We start from the raw sequence: 26,148 nt of genomic DNA, 5'->3' as shown, positions 1-26,148 counted from the left end.
GCACTGGTGAGGGGCAGCAGACACCACACTCCTTTCACAGCAAGGTCAGGAGCAGCACCAGCCCCTCACTCACACTGTTCTGCACTGATGTGAACAGGACACCTTCCAGGGGTGGGGGGAAGAGTAATTCTCGGCAGGGTTAATTCTTAAATCCGTGGTGCTTGACTTTTGAACAAGGGATGGAAGTGAATGCTCTCAGAAGTGCTGGGAGACCACCTACTCTTTTGTACAGACTGCCAGCAGCTGACAGATGGAAGTGATTTTGTGACAGTGAGAAGTTAGTGTGGAATCACACTGCTGACCAAGAGCAGGCTCTATATCCCACAGTCTTTGACTTACAGCCCCCGCTTGTGACTCTTGCCATGGAGGGAAGAGAGTTTCCCAGAGCCACTGGAATTCTTCAGCGGGGTGTGAATTAGCAGTGCATCGATGGTTTGTGGTCTCTTGTGGTTCACTCTAATAGGCACATGTTCCTCTGAAGATGCTTTTTGGCAAGCACAAGTATGGCTGAAGGATGTGTGGGAGTGGGAGCTCTGACTGGAAACCAGGAGGGTCTGGTAAAGCAGAGGAGTGAGTCCCTGTGCCGGTGTGTGCTGCGGCACTGACCCCTCAGCTCGACTCTGTGCTCCACGTGACTGCTCCTGACCACAGCTGCCCAGATACCCACTGTAGTGTGAGAGCTCTGCTGACCCTGTCCTTGCCCTGTCCCTGCTTGGTGTTTGCCTAAGTGTTCCATGTCCATTTTCTGTATTGCAGCATCTGGAGAGGGCCCAATGTGAACTGCGTTGACAGCACGGGATACACCCCACTGCACCACGCTGCTCTCAACGGCCACAAGTGAGTCCTGCTCCCATCTTTGCTCACGGGGGATGGATGTTTTGTGCTTTCCAGGCCACGGTTCTGTGTCGTTCATTCACTTGTCACTTCCATGGCGCTGGTGAGTGCTGGTGCTGCAGCACTACTCCATCTTCAGGGGAAATGGAGAATGCACTGCTTTGGCTGCTGCACAATGTGATCTTACACCTTGAAATATTTGGCAAAACATTGAGGTTTTCAACCAACCACCCTTTTATTTCAAAGCAATTTGGATAAGCTGTAACACCATGTGAAAGGGACTCCCTGTGACAGTCCCTGCAGTCTGTCTGGTGTCCAGGGTGGACTGGGCCTGCACCACTTAGAGTTGCCTTGTGTGCACATCACATTTGGAAGTAAGTCCAGTCTTTACCGTGGTGGATCTCGTGTTATTCATTGCTGCTGAAGGTATTGAGAAATGGAATAGAGTTAAAATCTTTATTCACCTTCACTGTGCTGATGCAATTCACTTTGCAGCAGAGGCTTGTGGCTGACTTCAGCCCCTGTTCAGCTCCATTAGCATGGAGGCAACGTGGATCTTTTCTGAGCTCATCTCATCAATATTTATTTCTCTTTTTTTTTGTTTTTTTGGGTGGCATTTAATAGGAACACTTTAAAATCATATTTCAGGAGGATCTCAAATATTCTGTTCAGACTCACTTTTCATGCAATACAGAATGTAAGCTGTGAAACAAGAACTGAGTGTCTTAGACTCAAGTTCCCTTCTCCTGCAGGGACGTTGTGGAAGTTCTGCTGAGGAACGACGCCCTCACCAATGTGGCAGACTGCAAGGGCTGCTACCCCCTGCACCTGGCAGCCTGGAAGGGAGACGCCGACATAGTGAAGCTCCTCATCCACCAAGGCCCTTCGCACACCAAAGTGAATGAGCAGGTCTGCCTGGTTTTCTCTGATGTACCATTGAATCACTGCCCTTGCATGGAGAGAGGCTCCTTCAGCTGACCCTTCCCAAACCAGCAGCAATGGTTATAAGGTCCTGTTTGCTGGTGGGATAAGAGGGGCACTGCCTAAAGCAATACCTTCAGTTCTGAGTTAGTGGTAGGATGAGAAAGGTATTTAAGTTTTATAGACAGACACATAAATATGAGAACTTCTCAACACCTAGGAAGTGTTCTCCTGCTTCTGGGCTTCTAAAACTAACCCATAGTTTTCTTTTCAGTTGCTGGATAGCTGAGCAGGTTTCTAGTTCTGCAGAAGATCCATTGGCTCCCTCCTTTGGGAACTAATCAAGGCAACTTTGTTTAGTCTCTGTTGGCCGTGCTCTCTTAGCTGCTCTCCTGGCTTGTCTCTGGCACTTGCTCCAGTTCACTAATTTGTAAGTTCTAAGATAATTTTAACCCTACTTGCCCCCAGATAAATCCTTAGCTTAATCTTAAAGAATTGTTTTCTCAATCGGGCAAGAAAAAAAGCCTCTTGGATTTCTTCCATTTGTCAAGCTGATAGTTTTGGTCTGGGGTGCAGAGGGAATGAGGGGTGTGAGATAGCTCTGTCCACTCCAGAGGACTGGCTCCCCTGAAACTGTCCCGTGCACATCAGAGGGACCTTACAGTTCCAGAGAACCTCTGGAATGCTACTGCTGGAAGACCCAAATACTTCTCTTGTTTCATGGTTTTGTTTAAGGGAACTCGTTTTCTGAGGCCAGCTGAACAGGGTCACTGACCTTGTCGCTGGGTGAGCCTGGCAAACAGTCACAGGCCTAAATCAGGGGCTTGAAGATGCAATGGGCCCTGGTTGTCCTGTCCCTAAGGCAGGAACATCTGATATCCCTGTGAATCAGCTCCCAGCCCACTCAGGTGTGCATCAGGAGGAGAGGAGTAAACCAAAATAGGTTTGCCTGCCTTAGTAGCACAAGGCTAAACCTGACCATTCATTCCGAAGGTAATTCCCAGGTAGGTCAGGCACCCGTGGCTTGAGTTCAGCAAATTGTCACAGTCAGGGTGAGCAGCTGGGAACTGGGAGTCCCTGCTGCTTGTTTGCTCTATGTGTGCACTTTTTCAGAAGCTGAGGAGAGCAAACTCCCTTCATAGTCAGGTTTAAGAGTCCCAGTCCTGCTTCCAGCTGCACTTTATGGGGACCCAAGTGCCACACTGCAGCTTCCTAGGACAGGTAGCTCGATGCACCAGGCTGCCCCAGGCCTAAATGCTGCTAAAGCAGCAGGAATGAAAAATCTCATTTCCTACACTCCTCAGTCAGGCAGGAATAATGAGGAATGTGTGTTTTAATGTCTCTGGTGGTAGTTTTCCAGCTTGGGGCTGTGGTTAATCACGTCTCCAGGCACAGCTGCAGGCACTCGGTCAGGTTACAGAGGTTTGAGTTCAGGTAGCCTTTCACAATCAATCTGATAAGAGTTGCCTGAGGGCCCTGAGTGTAAATGTTCTGCTCTGAGTAGGGCAGATAGAGAGGAGACCTTTGCAAAAGACCCAAAGCTTAGTGTGATCCTTCCAGGTAATGTTTCATTAATGTCTATTTAGTAGGAACCTTGTTAAATGAGAGAAGTCAGCTGAGGAGCCTGTGCTGCCTGTACTTGGAGCCTTGTCCATGCACTGCACAGGGGTCCAGGTTACAGCAATCCCAGCTGGAATGGCTTTTGCTGGTCGTGGCTCTGACTGGAACAAGATGCTGTGTTCTGGTGTTCCACCCCTTGGAGTCACCCATTGCTTTGTTGCTGTATCTCACCCATTTCATTATCACATTTTTTTCTTTTTCCTCTTCCTTTTTGTAGAATGCTCTTGAGATCAAAGAACTCAAAAAGTACGGCCCCTTTGACCCATATATCAATGCCAAGGTGTGTACTTTGCTGTCAGCATTTCACTGCATCATCACTCCAAGCTGCACTCCGTGATTCCAGGTGCAATAATACCTGTTCACTTTGCAGCTGCTTGGGGGAGAAGGAAAATGGGACCATTTATTTACTGTGGGTTTCTCTCTTCAAAGCAGTTATAGAAACATAATTAAAGGGAAGCTTTTCCTTACTTTCCTGGGGGCTCCTTCCTTGCTTAGCCTTGTAGGACTCGTGGTGATGGTCAGTTTGCTTGATTGGGCTGGATGACTTCCCAAAGGTAATGCTACTTCAATTAAATGTTTTAGGTTTTGTTTCATGTGCTGATGTTGCTGATAAATGCAAAGAGAAGGAATTTTTTTCCCTGCTTAACCATGGATGCATTTTCTCTGTGGGCTGTTTGGAGTGAATTTTTATGCCTTTTCTCCTACCAAATGCATAATGCTGTGTGTGTTATTTGAATGGACAGTTAATCCCTGTGGTGGTGGTGGGGAGAAGGGAAGGCAGTGACATTCCTGCCTCCCTTCCCAAGTCCTCCATGTCCTGCTTATTGCGTCAGTCTCTCTATTTTGATGTTCAGTCTGTGGTGTTGTCTGACCCTTCAGCCCTGGTTTCCTGTTCCTGTTTTCTGGCCTGTTTTGCTCCTCTCTTGTTTTTAGTTGTTGAGCTACAAAAAGCACAACATTGGCTTGTGTGATGTGCTGAGCCTGAGCTGTTGAGGAAACAGATCGAGTTCCTGGTGGTGTTTTCTCAGACACCCTTTTTCAGTTTTATTTCTAGTGAAGCTGCAAGCCAGGGATGGCAAACACTCTGCTGCTCTGTCCTGAGACACCTCTGCCATGAGCCACTGTACCACAGCTGCTTCCAGTCACTTATTTTGGATCAAGCCATCCATGGCAGATTTCTGTCTCTCAAAGTTGTTTGTTTTTTTTTCCTTCTGTTTGATTGCAGGGCCTTAGAAACACACAGCCAGAGTTCCTGCACTTGCTGGGAGTTAGGTGTGGTTTTGCAGAGTCCTTTTTCAGGCAGTACCCAATGCCCACCCTCTGAACCCAAACATTTTCCCATAAAGCTTATCTGAATTGGGGATTTTTACAAAAATCCAGATGGAATTTTTCACCAACAAATGTCTTCCGTGGAAACATCATAGTTAAGCAGTTCAGTTGCCTGAAAGAAGCTTCCAGAAACATTGTCAATATAACCAAGTAAAATCTTACACTCTCCAGCACTGGGATGTTGAATGAAGAAGGAATGTGAAGGGATCTCCAGTGAGATCCCTTTCCTGTGGATTTTTGTTTACAAAGTATTCTAGTTTGGATTTTATACTGTGGAGAAGTGCATTATTTAAAGCCTTGGTTCAGTGTTCACAATGGCTGAGGTGCTCTCTAGAGCAAGGCAAGATTTTGGCAACCTTTCCTTTGGTTTTAAGGAGAGAGATGATTTATGCACAGTTGTTGGGTTCATCACAAGTTCTGACCAGCTTTGCACCAGTTCCTGCCCAGGTGAGGAGCGTGTGGAGTCGTATCTGTCACAGACCTTCGGGTTTTCTCAGTGCACTGGAGCAGCCAAACAACAGGTTGTCATTAGGGCAGGACTCAGCTGGACATGCAGACACCAACAGAAATCCTACAAAGCAGTCTTAGAAGTAGGTTGGGTGGGAGCAGAGGGTTGTGCAGCCACTTTCCCCAGCCCTGGGTAGGATCAGGTCTCCCTAAACCATTCCTGATCAGTGTTTGCTCAGCAGCTTCTCAGAAAACTCAGAGAGGGGCAGCTCCGTGGACTCTGGCAGTTTATTTGACCCTTCAGATCTTTGCAGGTCAGAAAACTTTCCCTTATTTGACCAAGTCTCCCTTTGCTCAGTCAGAACTTCTCCCAGTGTGTTGGAAGTAGGGGGTGCAGGATGGAGGGTGCAGGGCAGGGGTGCAGGGCAGGGGTGCAGGATGGAGGTTGCAGGACAGATGCATGGCCGGATGCACTTTAAGGGGCTCTGGATTCTCCATTATAGCACGTGAGGAGGAGCAGCAGGGCTGTGTGTGGTGAGTGGTATCTCCTTACCAGGGCCTGGAAACTGTGGTGGAGCCCATATGGAAGCAAAGCCATTCCTGCTTGTGTCCCATTTGTGATCTGCAGAAGGCCATCGTGTGTGCCCAGCTCCTCTCCCCTGACTGTGAGCTGGGGGATGTGAGGATTCCTGCAGGAATGCAGCCCCTGGGCCCTCCTGAGTGCTCTCTTTTTCTAAGTAGTTCTGAAATTTGAAGCCATGTGCCTTCTGGCTGCTGGAATGGAATTTTCCTTTTCCATCTCCGATAAATCTGTACGTCTGAGTGCTCCTGCTCACTGCTCAGGCTCCACTCTGGTTTGTGCCTGGAGAGTGATGTGAGAAGAGAGCAAACTCCCTTGCCTAGAAGGGCTCTATTTTTGGCTGCTCAAAGCTCTCCCAAAATGGAGTCAATAAAGACTTGGGCAATAGCAGGAGTTTCCAGTGCACAGTCTGGGACAGGGAGAGACCTGCTGTAATGATCTCCACTGCAGGAGGAAAGTCTGGGGATTGCACCTGGAGCGTCAGAGCCCTGACCTGCTTAGGGAAAATTGGACTAAATTGCAGTGAAGATGAGGGAAGTCTCCAACAATTATGTTATTAAAGGATGTGTTCCCATTTATGAGCCCTCAGGCAGGTGTTTGGAGCTGCTGCATGCTTTAAAGCCCCCCTGATGGATATGGTCCTTGTGCTGAGGAGAGAGGAGAGGGGGACAGTCCTAGCCAAGGCAGTCCCCAGTAGCCAAGACAGGCCTGGCATGAGCAACATGTGCCCCCCCCCCACAACCCCCAGCTCTGGGGCAGGAACCCCATACTCAGAGGGGCTGAGGTCATCCACTCTTTCTGCTAAGCCTGGCAGCGAGACCCCCTCATGCCACAGGGCAGGCTGAGGGCCTGGGCCTGGCTGTCATGGGCTCCCTGATCCCTGCTCTTCCGACCCTGTGAAACGAGAATAATGGGATTTGCCAACCCTGTAAGTGCCCAAGAGCAGCAGCGTGAGCTGACGGACAAGTGTGAGCCCTGATGTTCTCTACTCTGTCCCCTCTCACTCCACTTGTATATTTTATGTGCAGACTTCTGTATCCTGCAGTGACCTCTGTCCATGTGTATGTGCCTCCCTCCAGGACAGAGCCTGTTTGACTTGGACCTTCTGTGCCTGCAGCAGTGCTTTGCCCCCTTTGCCCCTTCCCCCCTGCATGTGGCTGGTGCTGCTCCTGCCTCCTTCGCTTTGCTTCCATACAAGCTGCAGCTGCCGGAGCCTCTCCCCAGCTCCTGCTTCCCTCATGCTTTGCCTGTGACTGAGAAGTGATGCAAAAGCCAGATGTCAATGAGTGAGGGGTTGCAGGACTCCTGTGAGCCTGACAGTGACCAAACACCTCAGCGGGACCCGAGTGCTCGTACAGCCGTGCGAGTTCGTGCCGTGGTGCCAAACACCGAGCCGTGTCCAGAGGCATGTGTGTGCTCCCACAGCAGGAAGGCAGGGACCTGGTTCCCTTCTGAAATGGTTCTGCTGCCCTCCAGCAGGACAAGCACAATCTGTTCATTTTAATGGGACTGTTCTTAAAATGACAAATTCAACCACCATTCTCTCAGCTGAAGCTGAAGTGTGTAACGCTTTGTACTAAACTTTTTTGGGGTCAAATTGTCAGATAGTTGTTTCTGAAGTGCTTAAACCACAGTCCCTCTGTGGATAACACGCAGTAGTAAAACTAGAAACTTGAGGAGAATTTAATTTAAGAAGAGGCTCTGGCTGGGTTCCTTTTTTGCACCTGCATGTGCAGTGTGTCGCACCGCTTGTCTTTGGGCTTTGCATTGCTGGTTCTTAGCCCAGCTGCTGCTGCACACACTGGTTGGGTCTGGCTTCCAGCCCGGAGGTGCTGCCTTGTGGCTGGGACATCACTTCCCTCAGCTGATCTGAGCCCTGGCTCGTTCCTGGGGTGATGGAATTGCACGGCTCTCTGGTTCACAAACTGCATGGAACTGGGTGCACCCTGTCTCTAAACAGCTGGAATCGCAGAGGTGGAATGACTGTTGTAATCAGGATAAGTAGAATTTGAAACAATTGAAGTTTAAATCTAAAACTATGACGATGAAGCTCCAGCAGATAGAATTCACACAGCAGGTTGCCTGTCATGTATTCAACCTTTTATTTTTGTGGCACCCTGAAGTGAGGGATGCTGCCAACAGATACCAGACTGCTTTCCCCAGGTGTATTAATGGGAATTCAGATACAGCTCAACACTCCTTAAACTTTAGCATGGCCCCTGGATTCTGACCCCAGTGCTTGGAGAGGAGGCTGGTCCAGCTGTAGCCCCTCTTTCCCAGAGCTTTAGCCCATTGTTCTGGACGTTCCTGAAGCTGTGGCTGGGTGGGTAGGTTGACGAGCTTTTGAGGGGATGTCTGTGCTTGGTAAATGGCCAGGTAGATGGTGAGACATTGCTCCAGGCTGATTCAGACTGGGCTCTGTGCTTCCCCACTGCTACTGTGTCTTGTTTTTGCATTTAAACTTCAATGTTGGAGCAAGGTGTGGAGCGGCCGCTCCCCCCGCCCTGACGTGCTGCTGTTTGTGACCCCCAGAACAACGACAACGAGACGGCGCTGCACTGCGCGGCCCAGCACGGCCACACCGAGGTGGTGAAGGTGCTGCTGGAGGAGCTCACCGACCCCACCATGCGCAACAACAAGTTTGAGACCCCCCTGGACCTGGCCGCGCTCTACGGGAGGCTGGAGGTTGTCAAGATGCTCTTGAACGCCCACCCAAACCTTTTAAGCTGCAACACTAAGAAACACACTCCCCTGCACTTGGCAGCCAGGAATGGTCACAAAGCCGTGGTCCATGTCCTCCTGGATGCTGGCATGGACAGCAACTACCAGGTATCTGGTGTGTCTGTCTGCGGGGCTGGGCCGATTGCTGGAGTCAGAGGTCGAGGGAGGGACGCTCCAGAGGGAGCGCTCGTGGAAGATGTGGAGAGCTTGTGTTCTGCTGGGGTGTCTGTGCAGCTCTGGGTTGCTCGGGGGGGCTGCCCAGAGGGACTGAGGTGCTGTGCATGTCTCACGTCTGCTCAGGGGCCGGGCAGAGCCCCGGACACAGAGCAAGAGAGAGAAACGTCCTTTTGCTGAAGCTGTTCTGCCCCGCAGTGCTGGGAGCTCTTGATAGTGTTTGAGGCAAACGTGTCTCTTCCTATCAAGCCACTTGTGAATGTGCTGTTTTCACAGCAATGGCTTGTATGTGGGTCTTGTCTTTCCTTGTCAGGACACGACCTCTTGCCAAGCTGTAGAAGGGCCTTTGTTGGTCTCTCACCTGGGCCCACACATCTCTGACGGGACCATCCGCATTTTCCATCCCCCATCCTCAGCGCTGTAATAACACTGGTGGTCCTGTCCTCAGCTGTAGGTAGTGCTGCCCACACTGTGTACAATGCCGTGTATTTATTGCTTCTGTAACCCTCTAAGCCATGCCTCCCTCACCATTCCCTGCTGTCTGGCTTCATGCTATGTTTCCATTTAATTTGCAGACTGAGAAAGGCAGTGCTTTGCACGAAGCTGCTTTGTTTGGCAAGACAGATGTGGTACAAATATTGCTGGCTGCAGGTGAGAGAATGTTCCCCCTTTGAAGCACTAATGTGGCGATCCCTTCACCCAGAGCTTGAGGAAATCCCGTTCTAGTGCAGCAGGTTTTTCCCTCCAGCTGTCAGAGCTCTTCGGAGCAGGTTATGAGAGAGGTTGGCTCTCAGCGTTTGGCTTTAGATTTGCCTCTAGAGCGCTTTTTAGCTCCCCCCAGTGATGATCACAAATGTGACTTGATGAAAGACATGAACTAGTTAGACAGTATTCTTGCTTTTGCTCTTTCTACCCCATTGCCACAGGTATTGATGTGAACATAAAGGATAACAGAGGCCTGACCGCTCTGGACATTGTGAGGGAGCTTCCTTCCCAGAAAAGCCAGCACATAGCAGCTCTGATTGAAGGTGGGTGATGCAGCTCTGCCTGTAGGGAGGAGGGGAAACCTCGGGGTGCTAATTGTGCCAGGACAGGTACAGGATGTGCCTCTCTAGAGCTGGAAACTGCCGAAAGCAAAGCAGCTTCAGGCTGTGTTGGAAGGAATGATGCTCGAACGCTGGGGTGAACTTCTCCAGACCAAATGTTTGGAGGAGGACTTGGGGAGGACTTTTGCTGAAGGAGTGTGGCATGACTTTTACAGTGCAAATGGGCTTAATTGAGCTTTGTTCAGCTCACTTTAGAAGTTAATTGAAACTAAGGATATCCTAAATCTACTTGCAGAATGCAAAGTAATAGCTTTAGAAATGGTTTTGGTGTAACTCCCCTTTATGTGTCTGTGTAGGCAAATAGTCATCCACAGATTTCACATCCTGCTTCTCGCCTCCTTTCAAAGATTGGGCGTGGAGTTTGCAGATGAGATTTACAGAAAAGGCCTTGATTACTTGTGGCTTATAAAGGAGCTTGGCCCATTGTGTCTGTCCAAGTTCAGGAATGAAATGTGACATCTTGGCTAAATTCATACTTTGTAATTACACTGTCTGCATTTCCTCTCAGCTGTGGGGAGGATCAGAAGCATTTGGAGCTGGGGTGCGTTATTCATGCTGAGCATTTGGGAGCTTTGCAGGTTCAAAGCACTTTGCAGACTTTTAACTAAGCTTTGCCTGTGAGGCTGGTAGGTTTTAGGTCTATTCTAGAACTGAGGACAAAGATGGGCTTTAAAACTGAAGATCCTGCAGGTAAAGGCTCTCAGTTTGCCCCGGGAGAGAGCTGCTGTCGGACATTACTCACATCAGCTGATTGCTTCTGGCTTTACCTGTGGTTGGGGGGCTGCAGCTGTAATTGGTTTCTCTGTCTTATGCCTGTTCAGCAATGGAGCTTGTGTCTACAACACCAATCTGCTCCGTGACGCTGTGTCCATACAGCAGCTTTGCAGCTTTCTGATTAAAGACTCTAAAAGTTCAAAGGCCCCTTGTGCCTGTGATTAAAGAGGCCGCCTGCTTCTATTTTGGGATCTGAGCTGCAAGGTTTAATAATGTGCTTTGGTTATTTTTTGGAAACTTAATAAGCTGACAGTTGGCCTTCCACCCGCGCGGGAGGAGGTGCCATGTGCTGAAGGGGATGGAAAACCAGACTGACGTGAGCTGACCCTGTGCCTCACCCATTCCAGATTACACCATTGGGAAGAAAAGTGCCAAAGCTGCAGAGAAGTCCTCTCCAGCCCCGCTCGCTCCCGCCGCCGATCCCACGGGCCGGACAGCTCAGGGTGGGCACCCCCAGCTCTCCTCTCCCTGCGAGTGCTGACGCCGAGGGCGGGAGCCCCGGTGATGAGCCTGTCTCTCTTCCTCCCCCAGGAGATGTGGACAAAGCCGTGACAGAGCTGATCATCAATTTTGAGGTGAACCCCGAAGAGGAGAGCCCGTATGAAGCACTGTACAACGCCACCTCCTGCCACTCCCTGGACAGCCTGGCCAGCGGGAGATCCTCCGACCGGGACTCTGGGAACAAGGAAGCTGAACCCAGCGGCCCCAAAGCAGCTGCAGTCAGGCCTGTACGTAGCTGTGTGTGCTCAGCCCTGCTCACCCCAGGGGCACAGGGGACCCACCTCCAGTGTCAGGTTTTGCAGCAGGCTGCGAATCCCTCAGCTTGAGGAAATCTTTAAACCTTTCCCTGACACTGATTAAAGCAGACAGGTACCTCTCCTTCTTCCCTGGCCTGTTCACAGGGAATAACTGCACGTATTGCCTACAAGCAGCTGCATCTGTGTGTATTACTTGCACAGATCTGAAGAGAGTACTCCAGGCTTTACAAGGCAACACAAGGCTCCTGGAACTGTCCCCAGAGAAGTCTTCCTCACCTTCTGTCAGCTGCATCTGCTGCCCTGTTAGCAATCCACGGGAAGGCTGCTGTGGGGCAGATGGGACATGGGCCTTGCAGTGCTGGGTCAGCTTCAGGGTCTGTGTTCTGATTGGTTTTCCAAAGCCTGCTCCATGGAGGCATTTTTGGACAAGAGGCAGAGCAGCAATGAACACTTTAACTGCTGGGGGCACAGTAGCCATGGTTTCCCTCTCTGCAAAGAGGTGCAGCCTTTGGCCTGTGCTGAGAGCAAATAGAGTAGAAATGGGACAAAAGCTTTAGCAGATGGACATTTCAGCCAGGTCTCACTCAGGTGAGCAGTACCAGATGCACTGTCCTGTTACTGACCACATCTTGTCATTGTCTTGTACTAACAGTGTCTGGTGTGAAATAAGTTCAGCTCTGTAACAGATAAAGGAGAGGCTGAACTGCAGTGAGGAGGGAGCAGGAAAAGGGATGTGCTTCAGGAACTCGCTGGAGTTTCTCCCCAAACTTGCTGTTGGAGCAGTGCAGCTCTGCTGCTTCCCTTTGCCATTAGATGGAGCTGTGGCTGAGCAGGAGTTGGCCTGGGGATATGCTCTGCATCGGACTGGGCAGCAGCTCCAGCTGCCCACTGGCAATCCCTGGATATTGGAGGACTTTGGTGCAGCACTGTCTCTTCATCTCTAGTTTTCCACTATAAGAGCTGCCTCTGGCATCACTTATTCCTGTTACTGTTTCACTAAGGCACAAGGCAGGAGTCTTCCTTTTCTTCCCCTCAGCTCATTCCTGACTCCTTTGTGCAGTGCTGTGGAGAGTAGTCTGGGTGTGAAGTGAGACCTGTGTGAACAGGAAGAGCTCTGCCCACATCAGTGTCTGCAGGAGAGGTGGAGGAGAGGCAGCAGCCATTGCCCAGCTCTGTGCTGTCAGGGCTGAACTACTCCTCCATCCAGATTAGTGTGGGGAGGTCCTTGCTGCATCCACAGCAGTGGGGACTTAGGGCTGGTGGGAGCAGAAGGGCCGAGCTGTGCCAGCACAGCTGACAGTGCTTGTCTTACCTGCAGAGAGAACGTCCCCCACCGCCAGCCAAGCCCCCGCCCGACGAAGAGGAGGAACAGCATGTGGAAAAGAAGATAGGTCACAGTGCTCCCTCTGAGGTATGTGGGGCTTGATCTGGGGTGTTTTATGGGAGAGTGGTTTAAAGACCGGTTTTAATAATTTGGGAGGAGCCAAGGATGCTGTTACCTCCTGTGCTAGTTGGGCTGTGAATGTGAAACATTCCCTCACTCAGCATTGCTGCTGTCCTTGCCATGGGAACTTCCTTTGTCCGGTTCTTCCAGGGCACCTCAGTGTTGACCTTCAGCCTTACTTTCCTATTCTTGGCTGAGAATTCCCTTAGGAAGAGGCTTTTCTGAATCACATTGTGATGTGGACCATTGCCACTTGTACAGATCCCACCACGTGCATCTTCACTTGGACCGAAATGCAGACACACCAAGTGTTCCTGCTTCCTCTGAGCTCCCAGCTGTGGAGGAGCTGCGTGGGCTTGTGGGTCCCACTGACATGAACAGGGAGCAGGGGCTTGAATTCAGCTGAGGATCTGGCTGAGCACATCTGAAAGCTGCCTTCTGCATCTGAGCTGCTTTCTGATGGAACCAAAGCTCTCACATTCCGCATTGTTGCTCCTGGGCTTCTTGTTGCTCATCTTTATTCACCTGTCTGTGAACCTCAGATACGAGGGCTCTCCAGGAAACACGGCTGTGGGAAACCACAAATGTGTCTTGGCAACTTCTGCTGACACCCAGGAAAATCTTCAAAGCAAACCCAAATCTGTGGATTTTCGCGCTTTCCCAAGGGCAGTGGGTTGTGTGTGAAACCCATGGAGTGTGTGCCACCTCTGCTGTCGGAGCAGGCTCTGGTTCAACACATGCCTTCTTTGAATGTGCTGATCTGCTGGAGTTCTGCGAAGCATAAATGGGGTCTGTTGTCTGGAGTGTGTCAAATCCACACGAGACACGAGTGAACATGGTCTGCTGTAATACTTCAGAGAGAGCAGAGCTCCGAGCTGTGCATAAACAGGGGGCTGTGACACTGTGGACTGATCCCTGCACTGCTGTTCGAATGCAGGGTGTGATAACTGGTCCTGTGCCTGGCTCTGGCAGAGGAGAGCTGGGCAGCAGGTCATGGCATAATTGGGAAGCAGAACTTGTTTATGACAAGAAACACGAGGGAGGCAAACGTGCCCTGACCGCTCCTGCTAGAGGTATCTTGCCATGTTTAATTATCAAACACCTGCTGTGTTGTCCTGCCATTAATGGCTTTGGAAGCATGATCCATTAAAGGGAATCTTGCTGGCAAATGGCAGTGACTCACTGGGGAGATCTTGATTTGTGACCAACTTCGGTGATAGAACTTACGGGCAGTGTGTGGCTGCCTGGAAATGACCTGGATGTACTGATGAGGTAGTTTGGGGCTGATCCTTTTCCTTTGATTGCTTCTCCTGGCCTGCTCTGCTTTTCTCTGCTTTCTTGCCTATCTTTTATCACCTCAGTGCATGTTCTCTCTGAGTCAGGCAGGCATGAACAGGAATATGCTTTGGAGTGCTGTAAACATCTCGCTGCAGCATCCCAATGTGCCATCCTCCAGCCCTGCTCTCCTGTTAGAGCCAGGACAATTACTCATTGAATATTCTGGAGTTGGGCCAAACTCTAGTTTCCAAAGTAGTCTTTTTATTCCTTGCCAAGCTGGAGCTATCAGTTAAAACAGATGAGTGTAAACAAACTTTTCACTTTCATCATGGAAAAATGTTGGTACAAACAGGCAAAGGAGCTGATTGTGTGGAGGTGCTTGAGTGGTGCCTTTCACTATCTCCAGAAACCTTCTGGGTTTGGAGCTGAGTAAGAGCCTACATTGTCAAATTAAACTTGGGTTCCAGCTGTTTACTGCTCGTCTCCGGAAGGGAAGTGCAGATCAAGGACAAGGCGCCACGGTGGTTCCAGCAGTTTGGTCTGCAGCTCTGGGAGGGAGGAGAGAGGAAGAGATGAGTTACCCTTTAGAAAGTCTTTCAAAGTCCTCTGCTGTGGATTAAGTACCTCTTAAAGAGTATCCTCATTATTCACCCACAGCATCTTATTTTTGGGCTTTGCTAGAAGTGAACATTTGTATGTGCAAACAACATGTCTGAGGAACTGGAAGCTGAATTGGAAGAAAGCTTTATTTGGTTTTGTTGCTCCTGATCACAGAGCCCACAGAGCAAGCACAGTTCTCCAGCAATGGTCTTCATTTTGAGTGAATTTGAGCTTGAAACTCTTATTTAAGGCTTGGAAGGATGAGAGGTGGAGAAAATCAAGTGTAACCAGGCCCATGGATACCAGCACAAAAGTTCACAAAGCAGAAGTTGGGAACTATGTGCTGCTGGGGAGCTCCTGCCTTCAGTGCATTTAAAGAGGACAGCACAGGAATCATCATCCACTGGAGTGTCAGGAGAGCACCAGAGCCTGGCAGAAGGTCCAGGCTGCTGCTGTGCTGACAGGCTGCTGCTGGGAAGGATTTTTCCAAGATCACGGGTGAGAACCTGTTACCTGCTGTTCTGGTCTGATGGTTTTGTGCCACCATCTGGTCAGAATTTTTTCCCTAATTTGCTCATTATAAGCTCCTTCACCTGGAAGGGAGCAGGTCTGCCTGGCAGCTCCTGCTCAGAGCAGGTACAATAAATACTTCCCGTGCCGGACAGAGCTCGTTTCCTCCTATTGAGAAAGTTGCTTTAAAAGCCAGCTGGGCTCGTGCAGAACAGCACATGGATGTTGGAATCCTGTCTGTGCTGCTGACTCCTGGGTGTCTCTCCAAGACTCCCTAAGCTTCCAGAGCTCCTGGCTGGGTTGAGGTCAGGTAGGTACTGATTTGCCCTTGGAGCAGCTCTGGTGCTTTCACTTTGGGGCAGAGGAGGAGGTGGTGTGTGGTCTGCTGGTGAGGCAGTGGGAGGTCCAGGAGTCTGAGCAGTAGGAGCCCTCTCTGGGGGCGTGTTTTGTTCAGACCTGTTCTTCCCTGTCCTGGCAGCAGGTAGAGATCATTTGCTTTCTGGCTTTGGGTTGGCTGTAGTCACACATGGGATCACAAAATGGTTTGGGTTAGAAGGGACCTTAAAGACAGTTCCATACAGTTCCAACCCCTTGCCATGGGCAGGGACGCCTTCCACTAGACCAGGTTGCTCTAAGCCTCGTCCAACCTGGCCTTGAACACCCCCAGGGATGGGGCAGCCACAACTTCCTATCACCCCCTGCCCCTCCCCAGCTCTCTTGGAGCCCCTTTAGGCCCTGTTGCCGGGGCTCATTACCGGGTCGTGTTGAGCTCCTGGGGCAGGGTTGCATCAGTCTGCCAGGATCTGGCCAGGAGATGGTGCTGAAAGGCAGCCGACTGTGCTGGCAGGGTGCCCTGAAGGCCAGTTTAGCCCCATCAGCACTGGGATGGCACCCAGGGACATCCAGGGCCTGTCATCCTTGGCATTGGTGTAGGCCAACATGTGAGTCTGCAGCAAGACTTGTCTGGATCCTGTGCCAAAACCTCATCCCTGCACATGGATGGTAGCTTTCCAGAGCAGCTCGGGGAGGGTCTACCAGGGTTCCAAACCAGCTCTAACTAGAGGCTTTGGGGGATTTAAATAAGTACAGTCACTGCTGCACATCCTGGAGTTAAACTGAATTCATACAGTGCTGCCTGATGCTGTCCATCCTGAGGTCAGAAATGCTGGATCTGAGAAGGTAGCAGGTATTTGGGCTTTTGTTCTTTTCAGCCCTGTCCTAGTAGGACCAGCAGCTAAATAGTGAATGACAATGCAAATTCCAATAGCAACAGCCAGTCTGAGTTGGGATGAACAGGAATAACGGTCTCAGCTCTTTTCCCCCTCCAGGCTGTCTGCAGCTCTTGCACAGTGAGTCAGTTGGTCAGTGCTGGAAAGTTATCAGCATCCCGAGATACCAAAAATTAAAGGGGGTTTGGGGGGGTGTTTGTTGAGGGGGTTAAAAAAAAAAAGGGGAGGAGTATTAGATTTTGGCTCACACTCTGCAGCAAAGGTGTTCCCTCTGCTAATTCCTTGCTTAACCCATGGCATAGAGGCCGTGGGCTTTATGCCAGGACAAAGCATTGCTTTGCAGAGCTCCACATTGTGCTGTTCTTCATTAGGCCTCTGCTGCCTGGGGGAAGAGCAGGGGAAGTGGAGCTGAGGAAGAGGAACACCCGTACGAGCTGTTGCTTACAGCAGAAACTAAGAAACCGGTTGCAGTGGACAGGAAAACAAAAGGTGAGTGACCATCCAAAGAACAGAGCACTTCAAGCACTTCCGTGCACTTCAGGAAAATACAGAGGGCAGAGGGCAACTGGAACAATGAAAGTCTCTGCGGGGTGGGGGCTGGAGGGTGATTGTTGTGTTTCCTGGTAATCCTCCCTCTGGTACAGGAGAGCTCCGAGCGTTCCTGTACAGAGTGTACGAGGAGGAAGGGCAGCTGTGCTGTGGGATAGCTGAGAGATTCTGAGGACCTGCTCTGTGAACTCAGAAATACCCAAATCTTGTGCTCAGCTAAGCAAATGCAGAGGGTGGGAGGCTGTTCTAGGGGAGATGAGCAACGCGAGCGTTCCAGTGAGCCGTGTTCTGCATCCAGCTGGCGCTGCAGGTTTCTGCTATCCTGCTGTAAAATCAACATCCTGCTCTGTGTTAAAGCTAATTCGAGATGGAAACTAAGAGAGGAGGAAAACAAAAGTGTGTAGAGCAAGAACTAGAACTGACACAGATCCATGGCGTAGCCAGGTATATATTGAACCAGTCTCTCCTCCCCCAGAGGGAATTCTGCGCTTTACGAAGGATCTGAGAACACCTTGTCTCTTGTGTTTAGCTGTTGTTGGCTTTTTGGCTTTCTTGCAACAACAACAAAAAAGATTTGTTTAGAGAGAAAAGATTTCCAGCTTTATTCAAAAGTCTTGAGCAGGAATTTGGAAGGATTTAATTTGGACTCTCACACTGGAACCCTTCTCATTCTGAGGATGGACAAGGGATGCCTCACTGAGTGCCCTGTCAGACCTGCAGATGTTTTCCCTCCTTGCAGCACGTTAACTCTCGTTGCTCAAGTCCTGCTGCTCTCCTTACTGGCCCAGGGTGACACAAGAGGTCATTGTGTTCCCACCAGCACTTGCCAAAGTCCCCTCGCTGCCAGAGGCAAAGTCTGGGAGCTTTTCAGGTTGATGCTTTGCAGTCTGGGCCAGGAACAGACCCTGAGTGACAGCCACTGAGCCAGAGCTTTCAGGCTCTCGTCAGCAGGCAGCTATTGCTGGTTATTCAAGCACGAGCTGTTCCAACTGCTCCACTCCTTTCTCTGGCTGCTGTGTCCAGTCTTGATTAGTGTGAGAGGAGGTGTGTCCTAATTATGTGTCAGATTAAAGTGAAACCTCAGAGTAATGCAACTGTGTGTTCTTGATGCAAAACTCTTAGCCTGAACACCTGAAGACATCATGAGAGGTTGCAGGAAGATCTTTAGCCTTGTACAGATCCAGAGCAAAGTCCTGTCTTTTAATCTACATCTGGAAAGATAAAAGCTGTGACTTCAGGGTTTGCACTCCATGGAAAGTGTTGCTGTGTTTGTAACAAGTATAAAGCCCTTCCCACTGTTGTAGTGGGAGAAATCCAAGGATGCAGTTGAGTTTTCTCATCTTCCAGGGCTTGCCTGCTCTTTAAATGCAGTCAGTGGCTGATGGAGGGGAAAAGATGCATTTAGGGAGTAGCAGAGTCATTTTGGCAAAAAGTTAAACAAGGGCTGAGAGAGGAGGGACTGAAGCCTTCATTGGGGTGTTGAAGAATTTTTCCACCTCTGGGTCAGAAGGGTCCTGGAGCATCAAAGGCAGCAGCTCCATCCCAAGACATGGAACAGGCTAAAGATGGCTTTGAACTGCTTCTTGGCCCTCGATCTGAGGGTCTGGGCTTCTGGATGAGTTCTGGAGCAGTCTTTGGTCAGGAGATGAGGAGTTGGGTTCCTGTGGCTGTTGGAAGGGCGTTTCAGGGCAGCGGAAACGCTGAATTTCAGGCACGCGGGTTTAATGGTGCCTTTCATCTCTGATAGCTGCCTTTGTTCCTCTGGCTGCCAGTTGTCCTGTGTCCAGCGAGCAGATGAATGTGGCATTATCCACTGGCTTTGGTGGCCTTTGTGTGTGTTAGAGCAGCTTGCTGTCACATGCTGGAGCACTGGGAGAAGTTGGTCTCATGTTTTGGGCAGAGTATCAGAAGTGGTTTAAGCCAAATACTGTCCCTTCCCCTTTGGTGTGCAGTCACACGTGTGAAGTCAGGGCACTCAGACCTTGTAACAGGCGTGAAAATAAGTCAAGAGTGGGGGACTGTAAGTAGAGTGACCAGGAGGAGACCTCTTAACTCCTGCTGCCTTGAAAGAGATGTGATGGAAGGTGAATGTGGAAAAGATCTTTGAGTTCTCATGTGTCTGGCTTCTCAGGAATCACCCCCAGGTGCTGTCAGCAGTGACCAGCTGCAGGTAGGACTGACTTGGTGCCTTCTGATAGTTATTACAGACTGATGCTTGTTGAGATTGTTCTGTGCTGCTTCCATAGGACAGTGTCTCATTACTTTTTCTGAAGAGGGGAGAGAGTGCACAAGAGCACAAGTTCGGGTGGATAAACTCTATCTGGAGTGACTGAGCTTGGTGAGACTAACACAGGAGTGTGCCATCCTCAGCTGGGTTCCACAGGCACTACTGGCTGTGGAATGAGCCCGTGGTTCACTTCTACTGCAGGTGAGGGTTATTTTTGCCAGCTTCCTCCTTGGGCCTTCTGTGCCATGGGAAAGAGATTTGCCTGCTCCTCACTTGACAAATTCTGGCCTGATATAGCATGGAAAGCCTTTTCCATATGCAAGTCAGAGGCTGCTGTACACCCTTTCTAGTTTTAAGGTTGGGGAGCTTGAGCAAACAGCAGCTGCAGTAACAGCTTCATTCTCCTAATCCAGGGGCATGAGACAAATCCTGCTATTGATATATATAGGGAAAGAAATCCAGTTGAGGCAGGGTAGTTGCAGCTTAGTGTGGAGTGTTTAGGGAAGTGCTTCGTATCTGGAGTCCTCAGGCTGCTGGCAGGGAAGCTCTTAATTAAATCCTCCCAGGGAAGCAGACAGTCTGTACCCAGGAATAGGCTCGTGATCCCAGGAAGGGTTGGAAGCAGCCTTTCCTGTGGGTGAGACCTGCAGCAGGCTGTGGCCAAAGAAGTCAGGATCAGTCAGATGATCTGTGCTGGGGTGTAAAATCAGCAAAGAGAGTTGGGCAGAAGTCCCTGTAGTAGTTAAAAGGTGTAACTGGAGGAGGATGACCCTTCCAGATCCCTTAAAAGGTGAGACCTGGAGAGCCCTCAGTGTTCCTGCTGTGTGCATCTCAGTGATAAAAAGGAGTGAGATGACTCTTTTCTTTCTACATTAGTTCTTATGTCTGCAGCTTTCAGGACAGACTCTGAAATGTGTCCTGCAAGATGTTCCTCACATCTTCTGAGCAAGTGCTGTTGCCCTCACTCTATCCGTTCGTTCCCTGGCAGCTGCCCTGTGTTTTGGAGTCCCTCCTCAACTTGCAGATGAGTGGGTGGCTGTGATTGCTGTCCAACAGGAGCCCTTTGTGAGGCACTGGAGCTGGATTTGGAGCATTTTGTTCTGGCTGGACTCAAGTGTTCCAGCACGTGGCACAAACTTTTGCCAGCCCCCTCTCTGCCTTCTGCTGAAATGTCAGTAAAGGTTAAGCTGGGGCATGGAAGAAATAGTTTCTAAGGAAGGGAAGAGGTTTGGAAGAAAGACTGCAAAAGCTTTCTCCTCTCCACAGGTTTAGGTGAGTGTCCCTTCGCTGCTGTCCTGCTCACCAGTCGGTGGCTTTGCATTAGTACCACTCTGACCAATGACTGAAGCACATCTGATCTCCTCTGAGGTTTCTCCTCTTGCGGTTTCTATCCAGCATTGCAGCATCAGAGCTTTATGCAAAGTAACTGAGTCCAGTCTGGCCTTGTTATCTGGGGTGCTGCTGCTGACCCCCCCTCCAGCCAGTGCCGGGACCTGCCTCTCCCTTGGCGGCTCCAGTCACAGAACTGGTGGTTGAATGTGCCCGTGCGAGAGAGTCAACAACTACTTCACTGTCCTGGAATCTCTAACTCACAGGATCCAGGATGAGATAATCCCTCACATCACTAGATCCCAGGGAGCAGTGAGGTGCTGCCCTGGCCGGGCTCTGACTGCTCCGGCCCTTCCGTGCCTGTGCGAGGGACGTCGGGCACAGGGTGCCTGGGACCCCCACACGAAGGCAAAGGACTAATTCAGCCCTTTCCTGCCCATTTCTGGTGTGAGGGCAGACCACAAAACCCGATGGGTGTTGGTGTTTGAAAATCCCCTGCTCAGGCTTGGTGCTGGAAAGGTGCTGGGGGAAGGAGTTGGGCTCGCTGCTGCTGCTGCTGACAGGCTGCTTTTATTTAAAGTAGAATTCATTATTTTGCTCACAGAAAGGAGAGTTCCTTTGCCTTGGCTTCCCAGAGCTACTGTCTGCAAGGCAAACAATTTCCTCTTCACATCCAAACATCCTCCTTGTGTTTCAGAGCCTCATTATTGGGGTGCTTTGCTTATTGTTCCTTTCCAGCATGGATTTTTGGTCCTCAGACTGAAGAGGTTCTTCAGCACTAAATGGAAGTGGTTAAAATTCGCAAGCAATGCTGGGAGGGCAAAGAAATCCTGGGAAACCAAAGTTAGACTTGTTGATTTGACAAAGTTTTGCTTTTGCAGTTGAAACACTTGCTCAGCTGTGACAGGTGAGTACACGTGTGCGTGCACACGGTTGGCACTGGGTATCAGTCAATTATTCATGGTTTATGCAGGACCCTGGTACCTGATATTAAGGCTGCTGGGGCAGGAGTAGCATGGAACCAGTGTCACATTTCTGGGGCAGCTGGTGCTCTGCCAGCTCGGACCATTCTGTGCTCAGTGGTTCATTGCAAGAGAGACCTTTTGCTCGAGTTTTTTTTATTGCATAAACTGTTTATTTCTCTCCCCTGAGCAGGGAGGAGAGGTTAAACTCAGAAACCACTAGGGAGGAAGGCAGTGGGTTTTTTTGGGAGTGGATTTTGGAACTCGCAGGTCAATTACAGTCCAGGCACTTTCCCACCCTGCAGCCCGTGCCAAGAGTGCAGCTCCAAATAACGCTTTGGCCTTTATGGAGCCGGATCAGATGTTCCAGGAGCCTCCGTCCCTGCTGCTCCCACCTCACTTGCTCTCTCTACAGGATATAGTTAGCACTTCTCTTGGCCTTATATAGCAAGGCCTGATAGTTAGTGTTAACAGGAATAAAACAACACAGAGAGCTGCCAGATTGCGTAAATCGGGCCAGTGTTTGGAATTTCATAAATGCCATGACTTTGGGTACAGGCTGAGCACGCGGAACAATACGGAACTGTTCTCTCTTTATCTCTCCCTCCCTCGCTGAGGGAGGGCAGGGAAAGAGCTGGAATTTTGCTGCTTCTTCCATGTTTTTAATTTCCCCCTCCTCTCCGTTTCCATTCCCTCGAAGACCACAGGAGGAGCAGCGGTGGCTGCAGCCAGGACCCTACTGACAGCCAGGACATCCAGGTGCCAGAGCAGTTTTCAGGGTTGCTTCACGGTTCTTCTCCGATCTGTGAGATAAGTGAGGACCCTTTCAGGCTCGTTTCCTCTGCAGAGAAGGGGGGCACAGAAGCTACAAGCCAGCCTGCTGGTATGCAGGTGGAGGATGCCGACTTACCTGGCCCAGGATCGGTGCGGAGCAGCTCTCCCGACCGGGACCAGGCGGTGGTTTACGCCACGGTGCAGCACACGCACGTCAGCCGGGCGGATCCCGCGGCCGTAGTCACGCCCCACGTGCCGCAGCACCCCGGCGGTGCTGAGGAAGAGGGGGACAGAGCTGTGGGCAGGGCCCACCCGGGCAGCAAGCCCAAAGCCGAGCTCAAACTCAGCCGCAGCTTGTCGAAGTCGGACTCTGACCTGCTGACCTGCTCCCCGACAGAGGACGATGCCATGGGGAGCCGCAGTGAATCGCTCTCCAACTGCAGCACTGGGAAGAAGCGGCTGGAGAAGTCCCCGTCCTTTGCTTCGGAGTGGGATGAGGTAAGGCTGAGCTTGCTTAAGAGCCTCTGTGCCTCCTCTCTGCCACACTGCCCTGGGGGGTCCCGGGTGGGTTCTGTTGCTTTCACTAACTCTCACATGGCATTAATAGACACATGCTCAGCTGGGAGTCTGTAAGGTGTTAAGTGCCAAAAGATAGAGTTCATTGGAGTGGGGGAGAAACAGAATTGCAAGAACTGAGGGGCTTTTCAAACTGTCAAAAGTTTTTTGCTCAAATGCGGGGCTTGATTTCTCTGAAGCAAGACGTTCCCAAAATGAGGGAGACTTTGTAACAGTGCCCCTTACCAACCTTTATCCTGACCTCCTCCTTCCAGTTCTTCCCTGTGGACTCTCCCAGCATCTGGAGATGTTGTGTTGCTGGGTCTCTGCTGCTGGGGGGTGAGAAGTGTCCGGGGTTCATGGAGATGGAAGGAAGAGAGTACTTAGGTTGGTTTGTGTATTGAGTAGCTCCTGCTTTCCTCCTCACACGCTCATTTCAGCAGCTGTTTAGCAGTCACTTTATTATCATATCGGACACCCGCGGATAGTTAAATATTTCATGCTCCAAAAGTTGGCCCTAGAGAGCCACTGGGGTGAGATTAAGTGTCCCTCTGAAATTCAGCACCGCAGCATTACTGATACATTCTTTGGGGATGATTCTGTGCTGGGAGAGCAGTGGCTGCAGAAGTGATAAGCTGGGATGAACTACTCTTTGTACTCTGAAAGGAACTAAACCCCCCCACCCCCCCCCGGCGTGGTGCTGGGGGTGTGGAGCCGCGTGTGCTGGGCATGGAAACCTGTGGGAGGGTTGTGTCCCTGCTCCCCTCTCTGCACGGGCTGTTGCTCAGCTGCCTCTCCAACCTTGACTTGGAGAGAAGATCACCTTCTGTGGGAGGTGATCTCTGAATACTCCCCTCTATTCAGAGATGCTAAAAGCAGTGTGGGAATTTGTCCTCAGTATGGCCCATCCCTCAGTCCATTCTCTCCCTCCCCCTCACTCCCTGCTGGGTCTCAAGGTTGCCAAAAAGATGTTTTCCTCTGCAGCTGCTTGGGCTGGAGAGGCTTCACTGTTAATTGCCCGGGTCAGTTGTACCACAGCGTAGGGAAAGAGTGCAGCCGAAGGTTTTGGAAGGACTGGATAATTCCCCGTGCTTTTATCTGAGCTGTTTGCAGCAGACACTGAAAGGGCAGAAGCCTCTGACTCGGCAGTGCTGCACAACTGCAGTGGTAGCAGAGGTCAAGTGTTGGGCTGCCTGCCCCTGCCTCTGCTTCCTCTGCTCAGATGAACCCTCCGAGCTGCTTCCTCCTGCTTGTAAACAACCCCCTCATTTCCGAGGCAGCCAGACAAAATCTGCTTTTGCTTCCCCTTATGTTTAGGTGAGGAAATCAGAGAAAGAATGTGAAAAATTCACATCTGTCTGCAATGGGGCAGGTCTCACTTAGAAAAAAAAAAAGTACTATTAAAACCTGATGGTTTTGTCTTCCTGATTTCTGGCATAATGGAAACATTTTGTGGAATTGTTGTAGTCTGGCAGCAGCATCCTATGGCCTGGTTTGCCAGGGGGATTCTCGGAGCAGCACCTGTGGGAATGGCTGGGGGTTTGCAGGATTTGTATGTGCAGAAAGAGGTTGGTCTAGCTGGTCATAATGGAAACAGTGAGATTTAAACATAAATGCAGTGTTGTCATTGGGAGTTGAATTAGTTTCCTGGATGGGATAATGCAGCTGGTCAGAATTGGATGCAACTTGCAACCTCTGAATTTACCAGGCCAATGTAAACCCTTTTGAGCCACCCTTGTTAGGGATGGTTTGACTTTTCCTCTGTGTTTAGGGGAAACAATGGCATATTTATATTTATATTATTATCTTAATAGTCTTTATGCAGGCAACTAAGGAGGGAAGTGATCTCTGTGCAGTTCCCAGCTGTAGCCAGCAAGCCAAGGGCTCTGCCTGCCGGCCTGGCCAGCAGTGGGTGTGCAGGGAGGGATCTGTGGTGTCCCTGGCAGATGGCACTGCTATGTGCCATCCCTGTGCTCAGCCACTCTGACAGGGACAGCAGAAAATCTGCTGCTTGGAGGCGAAGGGTCACATCCCTGCCCTGGCTGAGCACTGCCAATGCCCTTTGTTGGAAGTGGAAGGTGGTGCTGGCTTTGCCAAAAGGGTGGGATGGGGAAGGAGTGATTCACTTGGCAAAGCTCATTCCTGTTCCCAGTTGCAGCTCCCCTACTCCAAGGACTGGCCTGGAGTGTTGCTCTGTGCTGCCCAGGAGCCAGTTCAGCCGTGTCCTGTCACCTCCTGTCCCTGCTCCTTCCTGGCAGTCCCTGTGGTGGGAGCTCTGTGCAGCCAGGCACTGAAACTCTCTCATCACACAGCCATGCCTTTCCCAGGAGAAGGTGAGGACCCAAAATGCTCGGTCCCTGCTGGAGTGGGAAGCAGAGTTAGGGGCAAGGAGGCATGTGAGGGGTAGAGCTCACAGTCAGCATAAATACATGAATCCTTCCAAACCTGGCTGAGGGCTGAAGTGATAGATTTGGGTTTTGTCATTGGCTCATGAATATTGAGCAGGTGGGGATGATCTGTCAGCTCACAATAACCTGTGTTTGCACCCCTGGGGTGGGGGGCCTCTGGCACCCGGCTCCACTCCAGCCCCACTTCCAGAGTGGATTAACCTGCATCTGCTCTGCCTTCCTCCTCTGCAGAGCAGCTCCAGCCCTGCACATCTGCCTGGCTCATGCCCCGGGCTCCCAGCAGAGATCTCTGCAGTCGAGGCCTGGGGCTGCTCTTCTGCCTTGGAGGTGTTGGTAAGAAAAACGATCTGTTAAGAGATCAGGGCAAAGAAAGAGGCAGGCTGCTGGGAATTAGCCTCAGACCTGGCTCCCTGCATCCCTTAATCCTCCACTTCCAGCTGCCTATCAAGTAAGTGGCTCCGATGCTGAATTTTTAATGATCGTGGCACTCAGAGGTTCCAGCATCAACCTCACAAAATGAAGTGGTTCTGTGTTCTGACTTCAGCTCTTCTAGGAAGAGATTAAACCTCCTTCAAAAGTAATTTAGGGAACTGAATAAAACAGGCATGTTACTTTAGCTTTTTTTAGAAAACAGGAGGTGCACAGTCCACCACTTTGATGCATTTTTTTCCCCCAAGTGAATTAGTTGAATAACTAATGAATATTCTGTAGCTATTTATGGCACTGGACATTCATCTCTCATGACTAACTGCAGTGGTGCTCTATGTCTCCTGTGAAAAGAATGCTTTCCATCTGCAGTAACCATGGATGTGGTGTTTCACTGGTTCCTGACTTGTTTTGGGGGTCTTAATGTCCCCTAAGGGTGGATGCCAGGAGCAGATGGCACTGCTGTGGGTGCCTTTAAACCTTGTCAGGACTGTTGGGTGTGCAGTACTCAGTGGAATCAGTGCCTTAATTACAGGCTTACAGTGGAGGATTAACAACATTTGCATCGAAAGGTGAAACTTTCAGGAAAGCTC

The 26,148-nt window shown here is 50.5% G+C and overlaps 1 protein-coding gene and 1 long non-coding RNA gene across 8 annotated transcripts in view; one reads left to right on the top strand and one right to left on the bottom strand.

Annotated features, from left to right (window-relative positions):
* Nucleotides 1-26,148, top strand: part of ANKS1A (ankyrin repeat and sterile alpha motif domain containing 1A) — a 72,471-nt gene that overhangs the window by 12,778 nt on the left and 33,545 nt on the right. For 4 of the 7 annotated variants that reach the window (XM_051808888.1, XM_051808883.1, XM_051808884.1 and 1 more), the window contains exons 2-12: nt 757-837; nt 1,587-1,743; nt 3,593-3,655; nt 8,264-8,560; nt 9,202-9,277; nt 9,553-9,654; nt 10,854-10,949; nt 11,038-11,234; nt 12,583-12,675; nt 16,697-16,814; nt 22,093-22,664. In XM_051808888.1, the coding sequence (XP_051664848.1) occupies nt 757-837; nt 1,587-1,743; nt 3,593-3,655; nt 8,264-8,560; nt 9,202-9,277; nt 9,553-9,654; nt 10,854-10,949; nt 11,038-11,234; nt 12,583-12,675; nt 16,697-16,814; nt 22,093-22,664 (1,852 nt within the window). Of the gene's footprint in view, nt 1-756; nt 838-1,586; nt 1,744-2,040; nt 2,186-3,592; nt 3,656-3,680; nt 3,930-8,263; nt 8,561-9,201; nt 9,278-9,552; nt 9,655-10,853; nt 10,950-11,037; nt 11,235-12,582; nt 12,676-16,696; nt 16,815-22,092; nt 22,665-26,148 lie in introns of those variants that run through there. The other 3 variants (XM_051808885.1, XM_051808886.1, XM_051808887.1) reach the window with 3 other exon arrangements.
* On the bottom strand, nt 21,874-22,425 carry LOC127480619 (uncharacterized). The gene is made up of 2 exons (XR_007907971.1): nt 22,303-22,425; nt 21,874-22,195 (listed from the first exon to the last, which is right to left on the bottom strand). It is a non-coding gene; the product is annotated as an uncharacterized LOC127480619 (long non-coding RNA).

This window comes from Manacus candei, unplaced genomic scaffold (genome assembly GCF_025592945.1).
Source record: "Manacus candei isolate 608988 ecotype Guabito, Panama unplaced genomic scaffold, ASM2559294v1 h1tg000073l, whole genome shotgun sequence".
Taxonomy (NCBI): Eukaryota; Metazoa; Chordata; class Aves; order Passeriformes; family Pipridae; genus Manacus; species Manacus candei.
This window is presented reverse-complemented; position numbering and strand designations above follow the sequence as displayed.